The 15,183-nt window shown below is 41.3% G+C and overlaps 1 protein-coding gene across 3 annotated transcripts in view; it reads right to left on the bottom strand.

Annotated features, from left to right (window-relative positions):
• The window catches only part of pcsk5b (proprotein convertase subtilisin/kexin type 5b), a 336,889-nt gene that overhangs the window by 234,160 nt on the left and 87,546 nt on the right, over positions 1-15,183 (bottom strand). For all 3 annotated transcript variants that reach the window (XM_063068758.1, XM_063068760.1, XM_063068759.1), the window contains exon 6: positions 3,028-3,116. In XM_063068758.1, coding sequence (XP_062924828.1) covers positions 3,028-3,116 — 89 coding nt within the window. The remainder of the gene's footprint in view (positions 1-3,027; positions 3,117-15,183) is intronic.

Here is a 15,183-nt window from a genome sequence, read left to right as displayed (position 1 = left end):
GAAATTTGCTGGTAGAGGGGCAGCAAATTTCTGAACAGTCCATGAACATGATCTTGTTTTTTTCTGGATTTTGCACTATTTATTATTTTTGTAATTTATAGTACTTTGCACTATACAGCTGCAGTAAAATAAATTCACATTGCTATTTATGTCAATGATAATAAACCAGATTCTGATATCAATGGATGCATGTTGGATTAGATTATTGAGGGGCCCTGGCAAAATGTGGCAAGTAGATTTAAGATTAACAGCATTCCTTACTACACTTTTCAGTCTCTCTTACCAACAATATTCCTTAAACCTATCAAGTTTGTAAACAATGTCTTTCTTTTTTGGATCAGCATTAATTCATTGATCACGCTGTTAAAGAGTCTCAAAGTCATTTTATAAATGTGAAGTTATTGATCTTGTTGAATGGCTGATGAGTCAAAGGGGGATTGCCAGTCCTATGTTCCCCACTTACAGAATCAGGCTCAAAAAACTTAAAAGTCAACACTAATGCATGTCCCGTCAGAAATCAGTTTGGCACTGACCACCCAGCAGGACACCAGAAAATAAAATTGCTGCTCCTTTAACTCTGGGTTTGCAATATATAAAAAAGATCAACATGATGATGTAATGTTGAACTAAGTGAATGCGAAGGCTCAAAAATATAACACATTAAAAATATACTTGAAAGACTGCCAGACCACAATATTTTAGCCTGTGTGAGGATTACAGCACCACATGCAAATGCTTGAGCAGAGGTCTTTCCCCTGCAGAGAGCAGAAATCGCAAAAGGTAGGGTGTTGAAGAGTAGGCAGGAAGGATTGGGTAGACAATCAAAAGCAGTGAGATAAAAGGATGAACATGGGAGGAGGAAGTTGCGGTTTCAACATCACTGGATGTGCCCAGCAGCCATGTGCATGTGCCTGCACATCACAATCACAGCGTACATGATATGTAAATATGAAGTGAGGCACTGATGTACAAGGTGCTTAAATCCCTAGCGCATTTGGTAGAATTATAGCACTGAGCATTAAAATTGCTATGCTATCAAAACTCGAAGTGTCAAGAGTTTAGTCTCAGTGTCCTCTGCATGGAGTCTCAGTACCTCCTCCCCAGGTAATGCGCGGGTTTTCCCCAGGTGTTCTGGTTTCATCCCACTGTCCAAAGATACACCAGGCAGGTTAATTCGTCCTTGTAAATTGTCCCATGTTTATGTTACGGTTAAATTGGGGTTGTTGGGTGCTGTGGCTCAAAGGCCAGGAAGGGCCTGTTCTATGCTGCATCTCTAACTAAATTAAAGACATATATTTACACCTAGCTACTTAAAAACAGTTTGCCACATCAGCTCTTGGTTATTTGGGAACTAAGAACCAGGAAAAATGTAGATGCAAGCTTCATGCTCCAAAATTCCATTTTGAGAACAGATGGAAGAAACTGTGGAGATGTAAAATTGCTGAAGGTGCTGTAAAGGTTAGCGTCTGATTGTACTGATACAAATGCATTAAAGTCACTACATCAAAATGGAGACTGGAATCTGGAGCCACAGATAATCTACCTGCCTGTTCTGATTTAAGCCAAATTGTTAAATTACAACAGGCCTGAACAGAGTGATCAGAAGAATCTTTTCTTGGTTCGTTCTGATCGCCTTCAGGGAAAAATAACAAGGCCATACACTCATTGGCCACGTTATTAGGTACCTTCTGGACCTAATAAAGTGGCAAATGTATGTTCATGGTCTTTTGCTGCTCTAGCTAATCTTCAAGATTTGATGTTTTGTGCATTTACAGATGCCCTTCTGCACACTGTTATAATGCATGGCTATTTGAGTTCCTGTCAGCTTGAACCAGTCTGGTCATTCTCCTCTGACCTCTGTCATTAACAAGGTATTTTAACCCACAGAACCGCTGCTCACTAGATTTTTTTTTTGTTTGTTTTTCACACCATTCTCTGTAAACTCTAGGGAGTGTCGTGCATGAAAATCCCAGGAGCTCAGCAGTTGCTGAGATACTCAAACCACCCAGTCTGGCACCAACAATCATTCCACGGTCAAAGTCACTTAGTTCACACTTCTTCCCCATTCTGATGTTTGGTCTGAGCAACAACTGAACCTCTTGACCATGTCTGCGTGCTTTTATGCACTGGTTGCTGCCACAGGATTGATTACACACTTTCATTAATGAACAGGTGTACCAAATAAAGTGGCCACTGAGTGCATATATTAAATTGGTTAAGAATTAGATGGGGGTCCTGGAAATATTTGCTCAATGGGCAGAGGGTTCTTGATCTCACTGCATTCAGTTTATGGAGGCACAAACTTTCATTACATTTAAAACTAGATGGAAAATCTTTTAATGTACCATAACCCACAAAGCTACTGCTGGGACTAGTGAGTTCAATTTTTTTTTCTAGTGAACAGACACAATTGGGCAAATGGCCACCTCATATGCTAGAAACTTAGCTTCACTGAGAACTTATTTTCACCACCTTCCAAGTGAATAGGTTGAATATTCCTGTCAGCCTCTGGGCACTGAACTGTATATAAACAGCTGCAGACTGCAGGTTTTAAGTTTACTGTGAACAGCTTAAACTCAAATCATTTGCAAGAAAAAAAACCATATCCACTGGGAAACAACAAGCATTTATTCTCTTTCAAGAGCTCAATAGTAGTGTCTTGGACAAATACTCCACATATATGGGACTTTCAGATCCAGCACCCTTTATCAGAACAGAAGTTTCATCAGCCCAATTCTGATCAATGGTGTCAGGCCTGAAACATCCACTGCTTAGCATTCACCAGATACTGCCTGACCTGCTCAGTGTTTCTACCACTTTGCATTTTTTATTTCAGATTTCCAACATCTGCAGTTTTTTCTTCATCTTGCATTCCAACCAATGCACTCTCCTCTTTTAATTTGTACATTTTTATAAGACTACAAGAAAAAAAAATTACAACAAACCACATAGTGCCAAGCCAGTTTTTTTTTTAAGTCATATGACATTACCCATAGTTTGATTTTAAAATTCAATAAAGTTTCAAACCTCCAATCCTGGCATTGTAAGCAACTCCTATTGTGCAATGTGAATTGTTTGCAACAGCTGCCACTTCGCCTGCACACCGGGTTCCATGCCTGTGGGACACAAGTGGAGAAACGTTTAACCACAGGAGGAAAAAAAAAGAGAAATTCCAGAAGTTTAAAACAGCCTTTAGGATATTCATTGCATTTCAAATAACAAGCCTTTCCAAGCATGAAGGGAGCAAATGTTTAAAATTTTTAAAGAGGCCTTTAAAATCTTACTAAGTGTAATCAATTCAAAAACATTGCAATTAGTATAATCATTTTTACTTAGAGGATTACCAACCACGATTAATATTACATTAAATTGGATGGAATTTTAAAAAACTATTTATATTATTATTGTTTCCTCCAAACGGGAGATAGCAACAAATAAAATTTAAGGAACAAGCACCACATAAAATATTTAATTAAAGAAGGCTGTTATGACAATTAAGCCAAACTATGTTATTTCATATTTATGAACATTAAATTTGTAAGAATATTCACACTGTATTTTTTAAAATCTTGCTAAACTAGCTTGCTTTAAATTTTACAGAGGTCACGGAATGGAGACCAGTAGGACAAACTGAGTCAGCGATCTCTCTCCTGAACCCAAGGGCACTGATGTTAGCAGGAATGCACCTACTCTCACCTTACATGATACAATAAGGATAAAACAGGGGCCTTTATTAACCCTTGAGGCTCTGCTGCTGATTGAACAAATGGATAATTTCTTTTTCAAAGGCTCAGATGAGAAAGATTAGCTTTATTTGTCTCATGTACCTTGTAAAAGTGAAATGCATTATTTTGCATTAACAACCAACACAGCCCAAGGATTATGCTGCAGGCAGCCCGCAAGCATCTCCACACTTCCCGCATCAACATAGCATGACCACAATTCACTAACTCTATTGCACTTCTTTGGAATGTGGGGAGAAACCCTCATTTGCCTCAACACATCTTTCTGAAAAAAATCACTTAGAACTTGTGGTACAATGAGTGGCGGAATTATCATTCAAAAAGGGAAGTGAAATTACAAAATCTTCAATCTCTGAAATGCTAGGCTTTGGAGAAAGTATATGATACAGAAACGGCACGTAATTCAGAAATTATTAGGGAAGTTTTGGTAATTTGGCTTTCACCATTAGAAAATTAAGTACAGGAGCAAGGATACATTTCTTCCAGTCATACGAGGTCTTGGTGAAACCACACTTAGTACTGTGTACAGTTTTGTTACCCTCATCCAAGAAGAGATACCCCTACCACAGAGGAATTGCAAACACTCAGATTAAGTCCTGGATAGCAAGGCAATTGCAAGACTAAAAGATTAGCAAGTTTATTCCAGTTGATGTGACTATTAAAGCTTAGTTAAACACTAGGATTACTACCTGACTTGATTAAGGTTTTCGTGTATAAAGCTCTGATTCACATTAGGCCAAGTCAGGCTAGACTCTGGTGGTTCTGCTTAGTGCCTTAACCAGGCTAGAGTTTTTTTTTCTTGTTATTGTGTTGGCATGTGGCCAAGTGGTTAAGGCATTCGTCGAGTGATTTGAAGGTTGCTAGTTCAAGCCTTGGCTGAGGCAGCGTGTTGTGTCCTTAAACAAGGCACTTAACCACATATTGCTCTGCGACAACACCAGTGCCAAGCTGTATGGGCACTAATGCCCTTCTCTTGGACAACATCGGTGGCGTGGAGAGGGGAGACTTGCAGCATGGGCAACTGCTGGTCTTCCATACAACCTTGCCCAGGCCTGCACCATGGAAACCTTCCAAGGCGCATATCCATGGTCCCATGAGACTAACGGATGCCTTTATTCTGTCCTTCATTCCTTTAAATATAGTCTTAGTCATACTTTATTGATCCCGGGGGAAACTGGTTTTCGTTACAGTTGCACCATAAATAATAGTAATAAAACCATAAATAGTTAAATAGTAATATGTAAATTATGCCAGGAGATAAATCCAGGACCAGCCTATTGGCTCAGAGTGTCTGACCCTCCAAGGGAGGAGTTGTAAAGTGTGATGGCCACAGGCAGGAATGACTTCCTATGACACTCTGTGCTGCATCTCGGTGGAATGAGTCTCTGGCTGAATGTACTCCTGTGCCCAACCAGTGTGGCACAGTACTGTAGCATTTAACATAGCACTTTACAGCACCAGTCACTGGAAGGTCAGGATACAATTTCCACAGTGATCTGCAAGGAGTATTTACGTTCTCTCTGTGACTGTGTGGGTTTTCTCTGGGTGCTCTGGTTTCCACCCATGATCCATAGTAGCGATAGCAAGTTGTGGGCAGGCAATGTTGGCGCCAGAGGCACAGCAATCTAGGATTTCTAGAAAAATCCTCAACACAAATCAGCATTAATACACCAAAGCTCCAAAAGGTGTCAGGGTAGGAAAAAAAAAACTAGCAACCAATCTGAGGAGAATTTCAACACCACTACTTCAAGGAAGGTTAAAATTGGCACAGCTGTCAGTTACATTTTCGGCTAGTTGTAGTTCACGAACCCAAAAGTGCCAAACAAAATAAGAGCACATTTACTATGTAAACAGAAATAATTCATAAATTGAAATCTTCCAGCTTCAGAACACAGTTATAGCAGGCAGTAAAGACAATGGCAGAGTACTGAAGTGATTATGGGAACATACTGGTGGTTCACAGATCTTTTGAAGTAACAGGGTATTTTCAGAAATTAATTTGCAAAGTACATGGAATCTTGGAGCTTCAATAAAAGTAAAACAAAAATCAGAGAAATTTGACAGAACCTTAGTAAATCTCTAATAAGTCCACAGTCAGATGTCTGGGTCTAACCTTGGGCAGCTAATCGGAAGAGGATGTGTAAGTCCTTCAGAGTTCAGTTGCAATTTTCAAAATTCAAGGTACAAAGTACATACTTGTCACCATATACAACACTGAGATTCATTTCTGTGCAGGCAAACACAGTAAATACACAAAACACAACAGAATCAATGAAAGATTGAACCCAACAGGATGGACCAAAAAAACAATCTGAAAAAGCCAACAAACTGTGCAAGTGCAAAAAAAAAATAAATAAATAGGGAAAATGAGATGAAGAGTCCTTGAAAGTGTCTTCTATAGGTTGTGGGAGCAGTTCAGTGATGGGGTCGGTGAAGTTGAGTGAAGCTATTCCCTCTGGTTCAAGAGCCTGATGGTTAAGGCGTAGTAACTCTTCCTGAACTTGGTGGTGAAAGTCCTGAGGCTCCTGTAGCTTCTTCCTGATGGCAGCAATGAGAATAGAGCATAGCCCGGATGGTGGAAGCCTTTGCAGGTAAGCAGCATCATCAATGGCATCATCACCTTATACATGTTCTCAATGGTGGGGGGAGGAGGGGCTTTACCCATGATGGACTGGCCATATCCACTACCTTTTGTGGGCTATTCCATTCAAGGGTATTGGGGTTTGCATAGCAGTCCATGATGCAATCAACATACTCTCCACCATACATCTATAGAATTTTGTTAAAGTTTCAGATGGCATGCCAAATCCTTGCAAACTTCTAAGTAGAGGCACTGCCGTGCTTCCTCCATAATGACACTTGCATGCTAGAAACAGGACCGATCCTCTGAATGTCCGATAAGGACTGGCTCATAGACCTCCAGTTTCTTCCTCCTGAAGTCAATAATCAGCTCCTTCATCTTGCTGACATTAAATGAGAGGTTATTGTTGTGGCACCACTCAACCTGATTTTCAATCTTCCTCCTATATGCTGATTCATCACCTTAGATTCAGCTAATGACAATGATATCACCAGCAAACTTGAATACGTCATTTTAGATACTAAGTCAGCTTGAAGATGGGGATGTTTTCCTTGGAATAAAGGTGGTTAAGGGGAATAAAAATACTCAGATCAGCTGGCATTTGTGGAAAGGGAAATAGACTTGACCATTGAGATGCTGCTGTCTGATTTGCTTTATATTTTAAAATTTCTGATATCAGATATCTAGCAACTGTAGATTTATCTTTTCATTTGAGATTGAGGGGAAATTACAAAGTGAACCTGCAGGTCAAAGCAAGAAAACAAATCAGTGTTTATGTAAGCTAAAAGAAAGATGACTAAGGACACACAGTTAGTTTGTTGAGTTACAGGCGGCTATGCAGAATAACAATTCAGAAAAGTGAGAAGGAATGACTTGGAGTTCTCTCTACAGGAGTGGTGGAAACAAAACTTCAATTGGTTCAGCTTAGTATCAGAAAACATACAGTATTACAACCTGAAACTCTTACTCTTCATAGACATCCATGAAACAAAAAACCCCACAGAATGAATGACAGAAACACCAGAACTCAAAGTCCTCCTCCCTCAGCCCCCACTTGTGCCAGCAAAAGCAATGACTCTGCACTACCCACCATGCAAGCAATTGAAAAAAGCCTCCCAAAAGAGATCTTGATCTAGAGTCTATCAAAAACCATATCCAAGAATCCAGCACTTCAGTGTCTCAGAAAGACTCGCTTCCCCCAGCAGGGCGGAGAGAAGTCACTCTTGCAACAACCCGACAGCGGACACCACTAACTTGCTGGTCTGACGTTACAACCTTCTAGGTCGCTTCTCTGAGCCCCCGACTCGAGGACCGACAGGTTCTCACTCAATTTAAAAAGGAAATTGGAGAATTACAAGACAATGTAATCCCATGGGACTTTGGGACTGAGGAAGGAAATGGGACTGGATTGCTCTGGAGCAGGGGTTTCCAACCTTTACGCCTTGGACCCCTACCATTAACCAAGGGGTCTGAGAACCCTTGGTTGGGAAACCCTGCCCTAGAAAAATCTGAGCAAAATGGTCATCTAGTACATCAGAATGACCATGACACTGATTACTTATTGGATTTCTTTAGTGCTTGCACTGCATGACTAACCATATAAGGCAGCTTTCATACATAAACATTGTTTTATTAAAAACAAATGTTTTCATTGGAATCACAAATAAATGAGGCACTCTGCCACAGATTCTTCAAAATATTTTGGCAAACATTTCCAGTAACTGATGATTTCATCAAAACACATTTGTGTTATGTTTTGACTGAAGGAAAAATTACCTTGAGATACAGTCACTGTTCTATACCATTGAAAATAGGTTTCCTATTCCCCACCAAAACCCCTGGAGTGAAATGTGATAACAACTGTCTGCAGACTGGTTCCACATCACATGGAACATGATTGATATTTCTGGACTAGAGTCGGCCTTGCTTTTGCAACACGATTTCAGTTGGATACAGGATGATGTCATATTCAGTGGAGCATAGTAGGCTCATTTATTGTTAAACAAGCCTGGGAGCTCCATTCTTGGGACGTCTGCACTAAAACTAGCAATGCACAACATGGCAATACATTCAGGTCCCAGTATGATACTTTCCTCTTCTTTTGATTTCATGCATCTAGCTTCCCTCTAAAAACTGTACCTACTCTTTGTATCAAGCCACCAACCTCATTGCTAACCCAGAGTTGTAAGCCTCAGCTCTCCACACTCAGAAGACCCTTGTAAAGGTCCCAATTCTCCCCATTCCAACATTTATCACCATCTGCCACACACTAGTTAAGATTGCATGACCCCCAACCTTTCTGATGATGATGATGATGATGGAGTACTTTATTGATCCTGAGTGGGAAATTCTTTTGTTACAGCAGCATTTAAAAACACACTTAGCAGTGTGCAGACTTAATAAAGTACAATTTAATAACATACACAATAATAACTTACCAATGTGCAATAATGTACGAAATAATAGATCAGGCTGGTGTACTATTGTGTGTCCTCCTGTCGCTCAGAGATGAATTGTTGTACATGCTTATTGCATTTGGTGGGAAAGATCTTCTGTAACGATTCTTGTGACAGCGGAGGTGAATGAGGCTTTTTGAAAGGGTGCTCCGCTGCTTAATCCCAAAAGAACCCACAGTCCCAAAGTAGCAGCACGTCCACTGGCCCCCAACTCCCTTCTCCTCACTGGACCTAGACAGGGCTGGGAGAACACACTTTGAATATGGAAGCACATAGCATCCATTCAACATCAGTGGATTTAGACAGAAGTCTTCTGAGAGTAGGGGACCAGAATAAAGCCACTGGTTTTGCCCACTGCTTTACCACTCCCCTGCAACCATTTGGCTGCACTGGTATTTCTAGGGGGAGATCTCTCCCCCTCTAATGGGGTGCACTAATCAATATTTTGTCTTCGCTCATACAGCAGTAGATCCTTACTGTGGAATAAAGTCTATACAGTGCCCTAGACCATCACTTGTAGAATTGAAATTAGAAACACCATTTATTGGTTAAGTCATCTTTTAACTATTTCAAGAGGTTTCAGCTCCATCACAGAGAGAAGCAACACATTAATCTTAATACACAGGCAAAAGCTAAAAACATACATTTAGTAACTCAAATAAATTCCTCTGATAGTGCAAAGCTGGCAATACATACTTTTAAGCAACACACATCAAAGTTGCTGGTGAACGCAGCAGGCCAAGCAGCATCTATAGGAAGAGGCGCAGTCGACGTTTCAGGCCGAGACCCTTCGTCAGGACGAACTGAAGGAAGACTGAGTAAGGGATTTGAAAGCTGGAAGGGGAGGGGGAGATGCAAAATGATAGGAGAAGACAGGAGGGGGAGGGATAGAGCCGAGAGCTGGACAGGTGATAGGCAAAAGGGGATACGAGAGGATCATGGGACAGGAGGTCCGGGAAGAAAGACGGGGGGGGGGGGTGACCCAGAGGATGGGCAAGAGGTATATTCAGAGGGAGAAAAAGGAGAGTGAGAGAAAGAATGTGTGCATAAAAATGAGTAACAGCTGGGGTACGAGGGGGAGGTGGGGCCTAGCGGAAGTTAGAGAAGTCAATGTTCATGCCATCAGGTTGGAGGCTACCCAGACGGAATATAAGGTGTTGTTCCTCCAACCTGAGTGTGGCTTCATCTTTACAGTAGAGGAGACCGTGGATAGACATGTCAGAATGGGAATGGGATGTGGAATTAAAATGTGTGGTCACTGGGAGATCCTGCTTTCTCTGGCGGACAGAGCGTAGATGTTCAGCAAAGCGGTCTCCCAGTCTGCGTCGGGTCTCACCAATATATAAAAGGCCACATCGGGAGCACCGGACGCAGTATATCACCCCAGTCGACTCACAGGTGAAGTGATGCCTCACCTGGAAGGACTGTTTGGGGCCCTGAATGGTGGTAAGGGAGAAAGCACATCTTTCCCTCCCCCCCTCTCTGCATTCCGCAGGGATCGCTCCCTACACAACTCCCTTGTCCATTCGTCCCCCCCATCCCTCCCCACTGATCTCCCTCCTGGCACTTATCCGTGTAAGCGGAACAAGTGCTACACATGCCCTTACACTTCCTCCCTTACCACCATTCAGGGCCCCAAACAGTCCTTCCAGGTGAGGCATCACTTCACCTGTGAGTCGACTGGGGTGATATACTGCGTCCGGTGCTCCCGATGTGGCCTTTTATATATTGGTGAGACCCGACGCAGACTGGGAGACCGCTTTGCTGAACATCTACGCTCTGTCCGCCAGAGAAAGCAGGATCTCCCAGTGGCCACACATTTTAATTCCACATCCCATTCCCATTCTGACATGTCTATCCACGGCCTCCTCTACTGTAAAGATGAAGCCACACTCAGGTTGGAGGAACAACACCTTATATTCCGTCTGGGTAGCCTCCAACCTGATGGCGTGAACATTGACTTCTCTAACTTCCGCTAGGCCCCACCTCCCCCTCGTACCCCAGCTGTTACTCATTTTTATGCACACATTCTTTCTCTCACTCTCCTTTTTCTCCCTCTGAATATACCTCTTGCCCATCCTCTGGGTCACCCCCCCCCCCGTCTTTCTTCCCGGACCTCCTGTCCCATGATCCTCTCGTATCCCCTTTTGCCTATCACCTGTCCAGCTCTCGGCTCCATCCCTCCCCCTCCTGTCTTCTCCTATCATTTTGCATCTCCCCCTCCCCCTCCAGCTTTCAAATCCCTTACTCACTCTTCCTTCAGTTAGTCCTGACGAAGGGTCTCGGCCTGAAACGTCGACTGCGCCTCTTCCTATAGATGCTGCCTGGCCTGCTGCGTTCACCAGCAACTTTGATGTGTGTTGCTTGAATTTCCAGCATCTGCAGAATTCCTGTTGTTTGCGTTTAAATACATACTTTTGCCAACTGAAAGTTGATTCTGCTCAATTAGCAACATTTACAATGTTGCTAATTATTTAATTGGGTTCTCTATCTAGTTTTAGGATTTGTGTGAAGATCTGATCACATTTTAGATATTTGTACAGAAATAGAAAATGCTACAGGGTTCACAAACTTTCTAGTACCATTGTACATTTGTTTTCTCATAACAAATGTGGCATTGATAAAAATTAAGCGATAAATCAGCTTTCTTTAAAAAGCTAACATTGAAATTAACTATTTTTCATTTAGCAGATCTACACCACCTCCTGCTTTCCCTCTAATACCTGGCTTCTCTCCGCACTGAACCTTTGAGAACTTGCAGCTCATGTATTGAAAGAGGAAAAAGTTGGGGTTTCACTCCCAAATTTCTATATGGCATTGCAGGGTAATGCAATTGGTGGAAACGTACACATTTCACAACCACTGACATTGGGGCTCACTTTAAGGTGGTCAGATGTTTCCACCTCGCTGTAATCATGTGAAGTACTATGATTGCGTTGTGCGTTCAGTGTTGGGGTTTTACAATTAATGACTTGTTACAGAGATTCTTAACATAAAATGCCTCTGCTGTTTTATTTGTGAAAACCTACAGCATAAACAAACAAGTTCAGAGTTATTTTTAAAATAGGATGTTGAATTTACAAAAACCTGAATTTGTAAAACTGTGCTGAACATCAACATTGCACAAACTCAGCCATTCAGGAACAGCTTCTTCTCCTCTGCCATCTGATTTCTAAATGGATACCACTGTACCTCTCTACTATTTTTTTTGTACTACTTCCTTAAGGTTGTTATAGCTGGGGGTGGTAGTGGGGACAAGCTCCCGCTACCTATTAAATGCTCCCAATGGTGTGTGCCTCAAATAGCCTTTGGTAACCAAGTGCAGCTCAGATGTGCCTTAGCTACTAAGTCCAGTGGAACCGTTTCTACCGACAGGAGAAGGTGCAAAGGCAGGTTACAGGCATCTTAAAACCAGTTGCTTCGTGCAGATGGGGCTCCTCCACCATGGCTGGCAGCTCATCTAGAAGGAAAACTCACATCTCAAACCTCTGCTGCCTTGCGGCCACACCCACTCATGGAGAAAGGCTCTGGGTGTAAACCCAAGGGAATAATCCAGAGCTGGAGTCTTTAAGTCAGTCCTACATTGCTTCAATGCTGACTGGCAACTCCTGCGACGCTTCTGGTACCAAACTATCAATCTCCACCATTCACTTGGGTTCATAAGATGTGTGGATGGGGGAGCTTGCTACATGGGCAACAGCTTGCCCTCCATGTCGTACTGCCTGACTTGTGTATCTGAACAGCTAGGACGCAATATCCACAGTCAACTCTGATCGACAGACTTATTTTAACATAACTATTTGATAGACATACAGATATATATTTACTATAATTCAGTTTTTCCCTCTATATTCATCATGTATTTCATTGTACATAAAATTAAAAAATTTCAAAACATATGCTGGTGATTCAGATTCTGACATTGGGCAATGCCTGAACTCATTTACATAGAATTAAATGGAAAGTCCACACTTTGGCTTTGATAAACGCGAATCCTCAAACTCACAGTAAGGAATCCTTTTGCTCATCAACTTGAAAATATAGACAGGCTTTTCATGAAAGTGGTTTCCATAAGGAGAGCCGAAAGGCTTAAACAAAGATTCTGACAATTAGAAACATACAACCGCCTGAAATCCTAAAATCTTACAAGCCTGGAGTACATCAAAAATTTAATAACATCTTTCAGATGTATGGACTTGGGTTAAGTGAAGATCTGTTTCAGTCCAATGCACTAGAGAAGGTTAATGTTGTTCTTTCGTGGTGTGCGGGTGTAAAATAAATCTGTTTTGTAATATCACTTGGGATTAATGTAATGAGAAATGTGACATCAGAAAAATCATTTCAACATAATGAATTAGAAAAAAAAAATAAATTTAATAAATTAGTCCATTGCATCAAGTACTTCTGACATTCAAGTTTAAAATGAATGGATATTGTTACAAGTTTTGAGCAGCTCCTTGCCAGAACAAAAGGTGTATAACTATTAGTGAGAACATTTTAATGCCAGTTTTCTTAACTAAGAGAATTGCAAATATGCAAATAAAGGCTAACTAGCGGCATTAGTGCATTGGTATGTCACAGCTTAAAAGTTCAAAGTACATTATCAAACTATCTGTACTATACACAGACATCCCACCCTGCAAAAACTCATTTCAGGGAGATATCACGACCACTTCAGGGAGGTAGCAGCCCCATATCTCTCCCCCTCCCACCCCCCCCCCCGACCGACCTCCAAGGGTGTATGTAATACTTTAAGTGTTTTTGTCTAATCTGTAAACCAAGTTGGGTATATGCAGAAAATGTGATGTTAAAATATGTACTTACATATTATCATGGAGTTGTTTTTTTATTTATTTTATTACAACTTTAAGCAAGTCTACAGGGAGTTTGGCCTCATCACGTAGGACATCAATAAAGTAGCTCCTTAGCAGCAAGCCAGCTAGTTTAAATAACGTTAGTTGTGCTAATGAACGAATGACACCTATTAAACTCACCTCAACATGTCTGTTACATTTTAACCCACCATGGGCAATGGAAAAGTCACTGTTGCAAACAGTGCAGCGAGCATCACTGCCATTATTTTTGAGGTCGACTGTAAAGCCTGCCAACAAAGAAAACTGATTGGTCTCTCTTCATGCTAAATAGACCTATCAGGATGCTCGCTTTTGCTCTCCCTCAAAAAAAATCAATTTCCAGGATATTGCATATAATTTCTGGGTGTCAGGGAGCCACTATCAATATGCAGGAGAGTCCTGGAACTTCCGGGAGAGGTGGGATGTCTGTATATACAACCAGATTCATCTCCAAACAGGCAGCCACAGAACAATGAAGCCCAATAAAACCCATTAAAGAAAGACTGTCAAACATCCATTGTGCAAAAAAACTAATCATGCAATCAATGAAAAAAAAGCAAATAACATTCAGAACTAAAGTTCATGAAAATGAGTTCACAGCCACAAAGCCAGTCATCAATGCAGCGTCGAGGCTTCAGTTCACACTGCAAAAGTGGCAGGTTGTACAGGCAGTTTGATAGTTCAACTCCGAAAGGAAAGTTACAGACCATTTATTACAGTGATTGTTGTCCAGAAAGTGTGATTAGTAGTGTAGTATAGTTATTGTAGTGTATTTAGTCTAGATCCACTGTAAAGTACATCTTCCCTAAAGTGAAGTTTACTGAATTAAGGAATTATTTGCAATCCATTGCAGATTCTTTAATCCAGTTTACCCATGTTACATTGCTATCTGTGCATCCTTCAAATTCCAAGCTTCTCTGGTGAAGGTAGATGGATGTGTGATATGATGCAATTAGATATCGATGAACATACTTTTCCCATAGATGATATATGATTATTCGTATTCATCAGCTGGCATGACAAAAGAGCAAAATAAAATCTTGGGTTATGGACACATAATGCCTTTCCATCCTTGCCACTGTTAGAGCAATCGTCAAGGGATTAGCTTTATTCTTTTTCTTTAACCCCAGTAAGTCCTGCTGTACATTATTAAGTATGAATGGTGCCTCCTCCTTTCCAAGAAACAATACATCTCAGGGGCACATTCTAGTCAAAATGAATAAGAGTAAATTTCACAAAGGAGGAACTACATTCTAGTTTTACTTTTATTAACTGACCAGCAAATGCCTTCATAATGTTGGGACATCAGGGATAAAGTCTGTAAACAGTCATACTGTGAAGGCACGCCAAGACCTCAAGTTCCTCAGGAGGCTACAGGACTTCAGCAAGCCCGGTGACACTCACCACTGTTCCCTGCACCAACCTCCAAACCCAGATACGCCACATGAAACATCCAAACCAGATACAGCACAGCTTGTATGGCAATTATTCTACCTGAGACCACAAGTTAAAGGGTGTAGTTGCACGACAGCTCAACGCATCATGCCTCC

Source organism: Mobula hypostoma, chromosome 16, assembly GCF_963921235.1.
Source record: "Mobula hypostoma chromosome 16, sMobHyp1.1, whole genome shotgun sequence".
NCBI classification, from domain to species: domain Eukaryota; kingdom Metazoa; phylum Chordata; class Chondrichthyes; order Myliobatiformes; family Myliobatidae; genus Mobula; species Mobula hypostoma.
The sequence above is the reverse complement of the archived record's forward strand: the minus strand, read 5'-3'. Positions and strand labels throughout refer to the sequence as shown.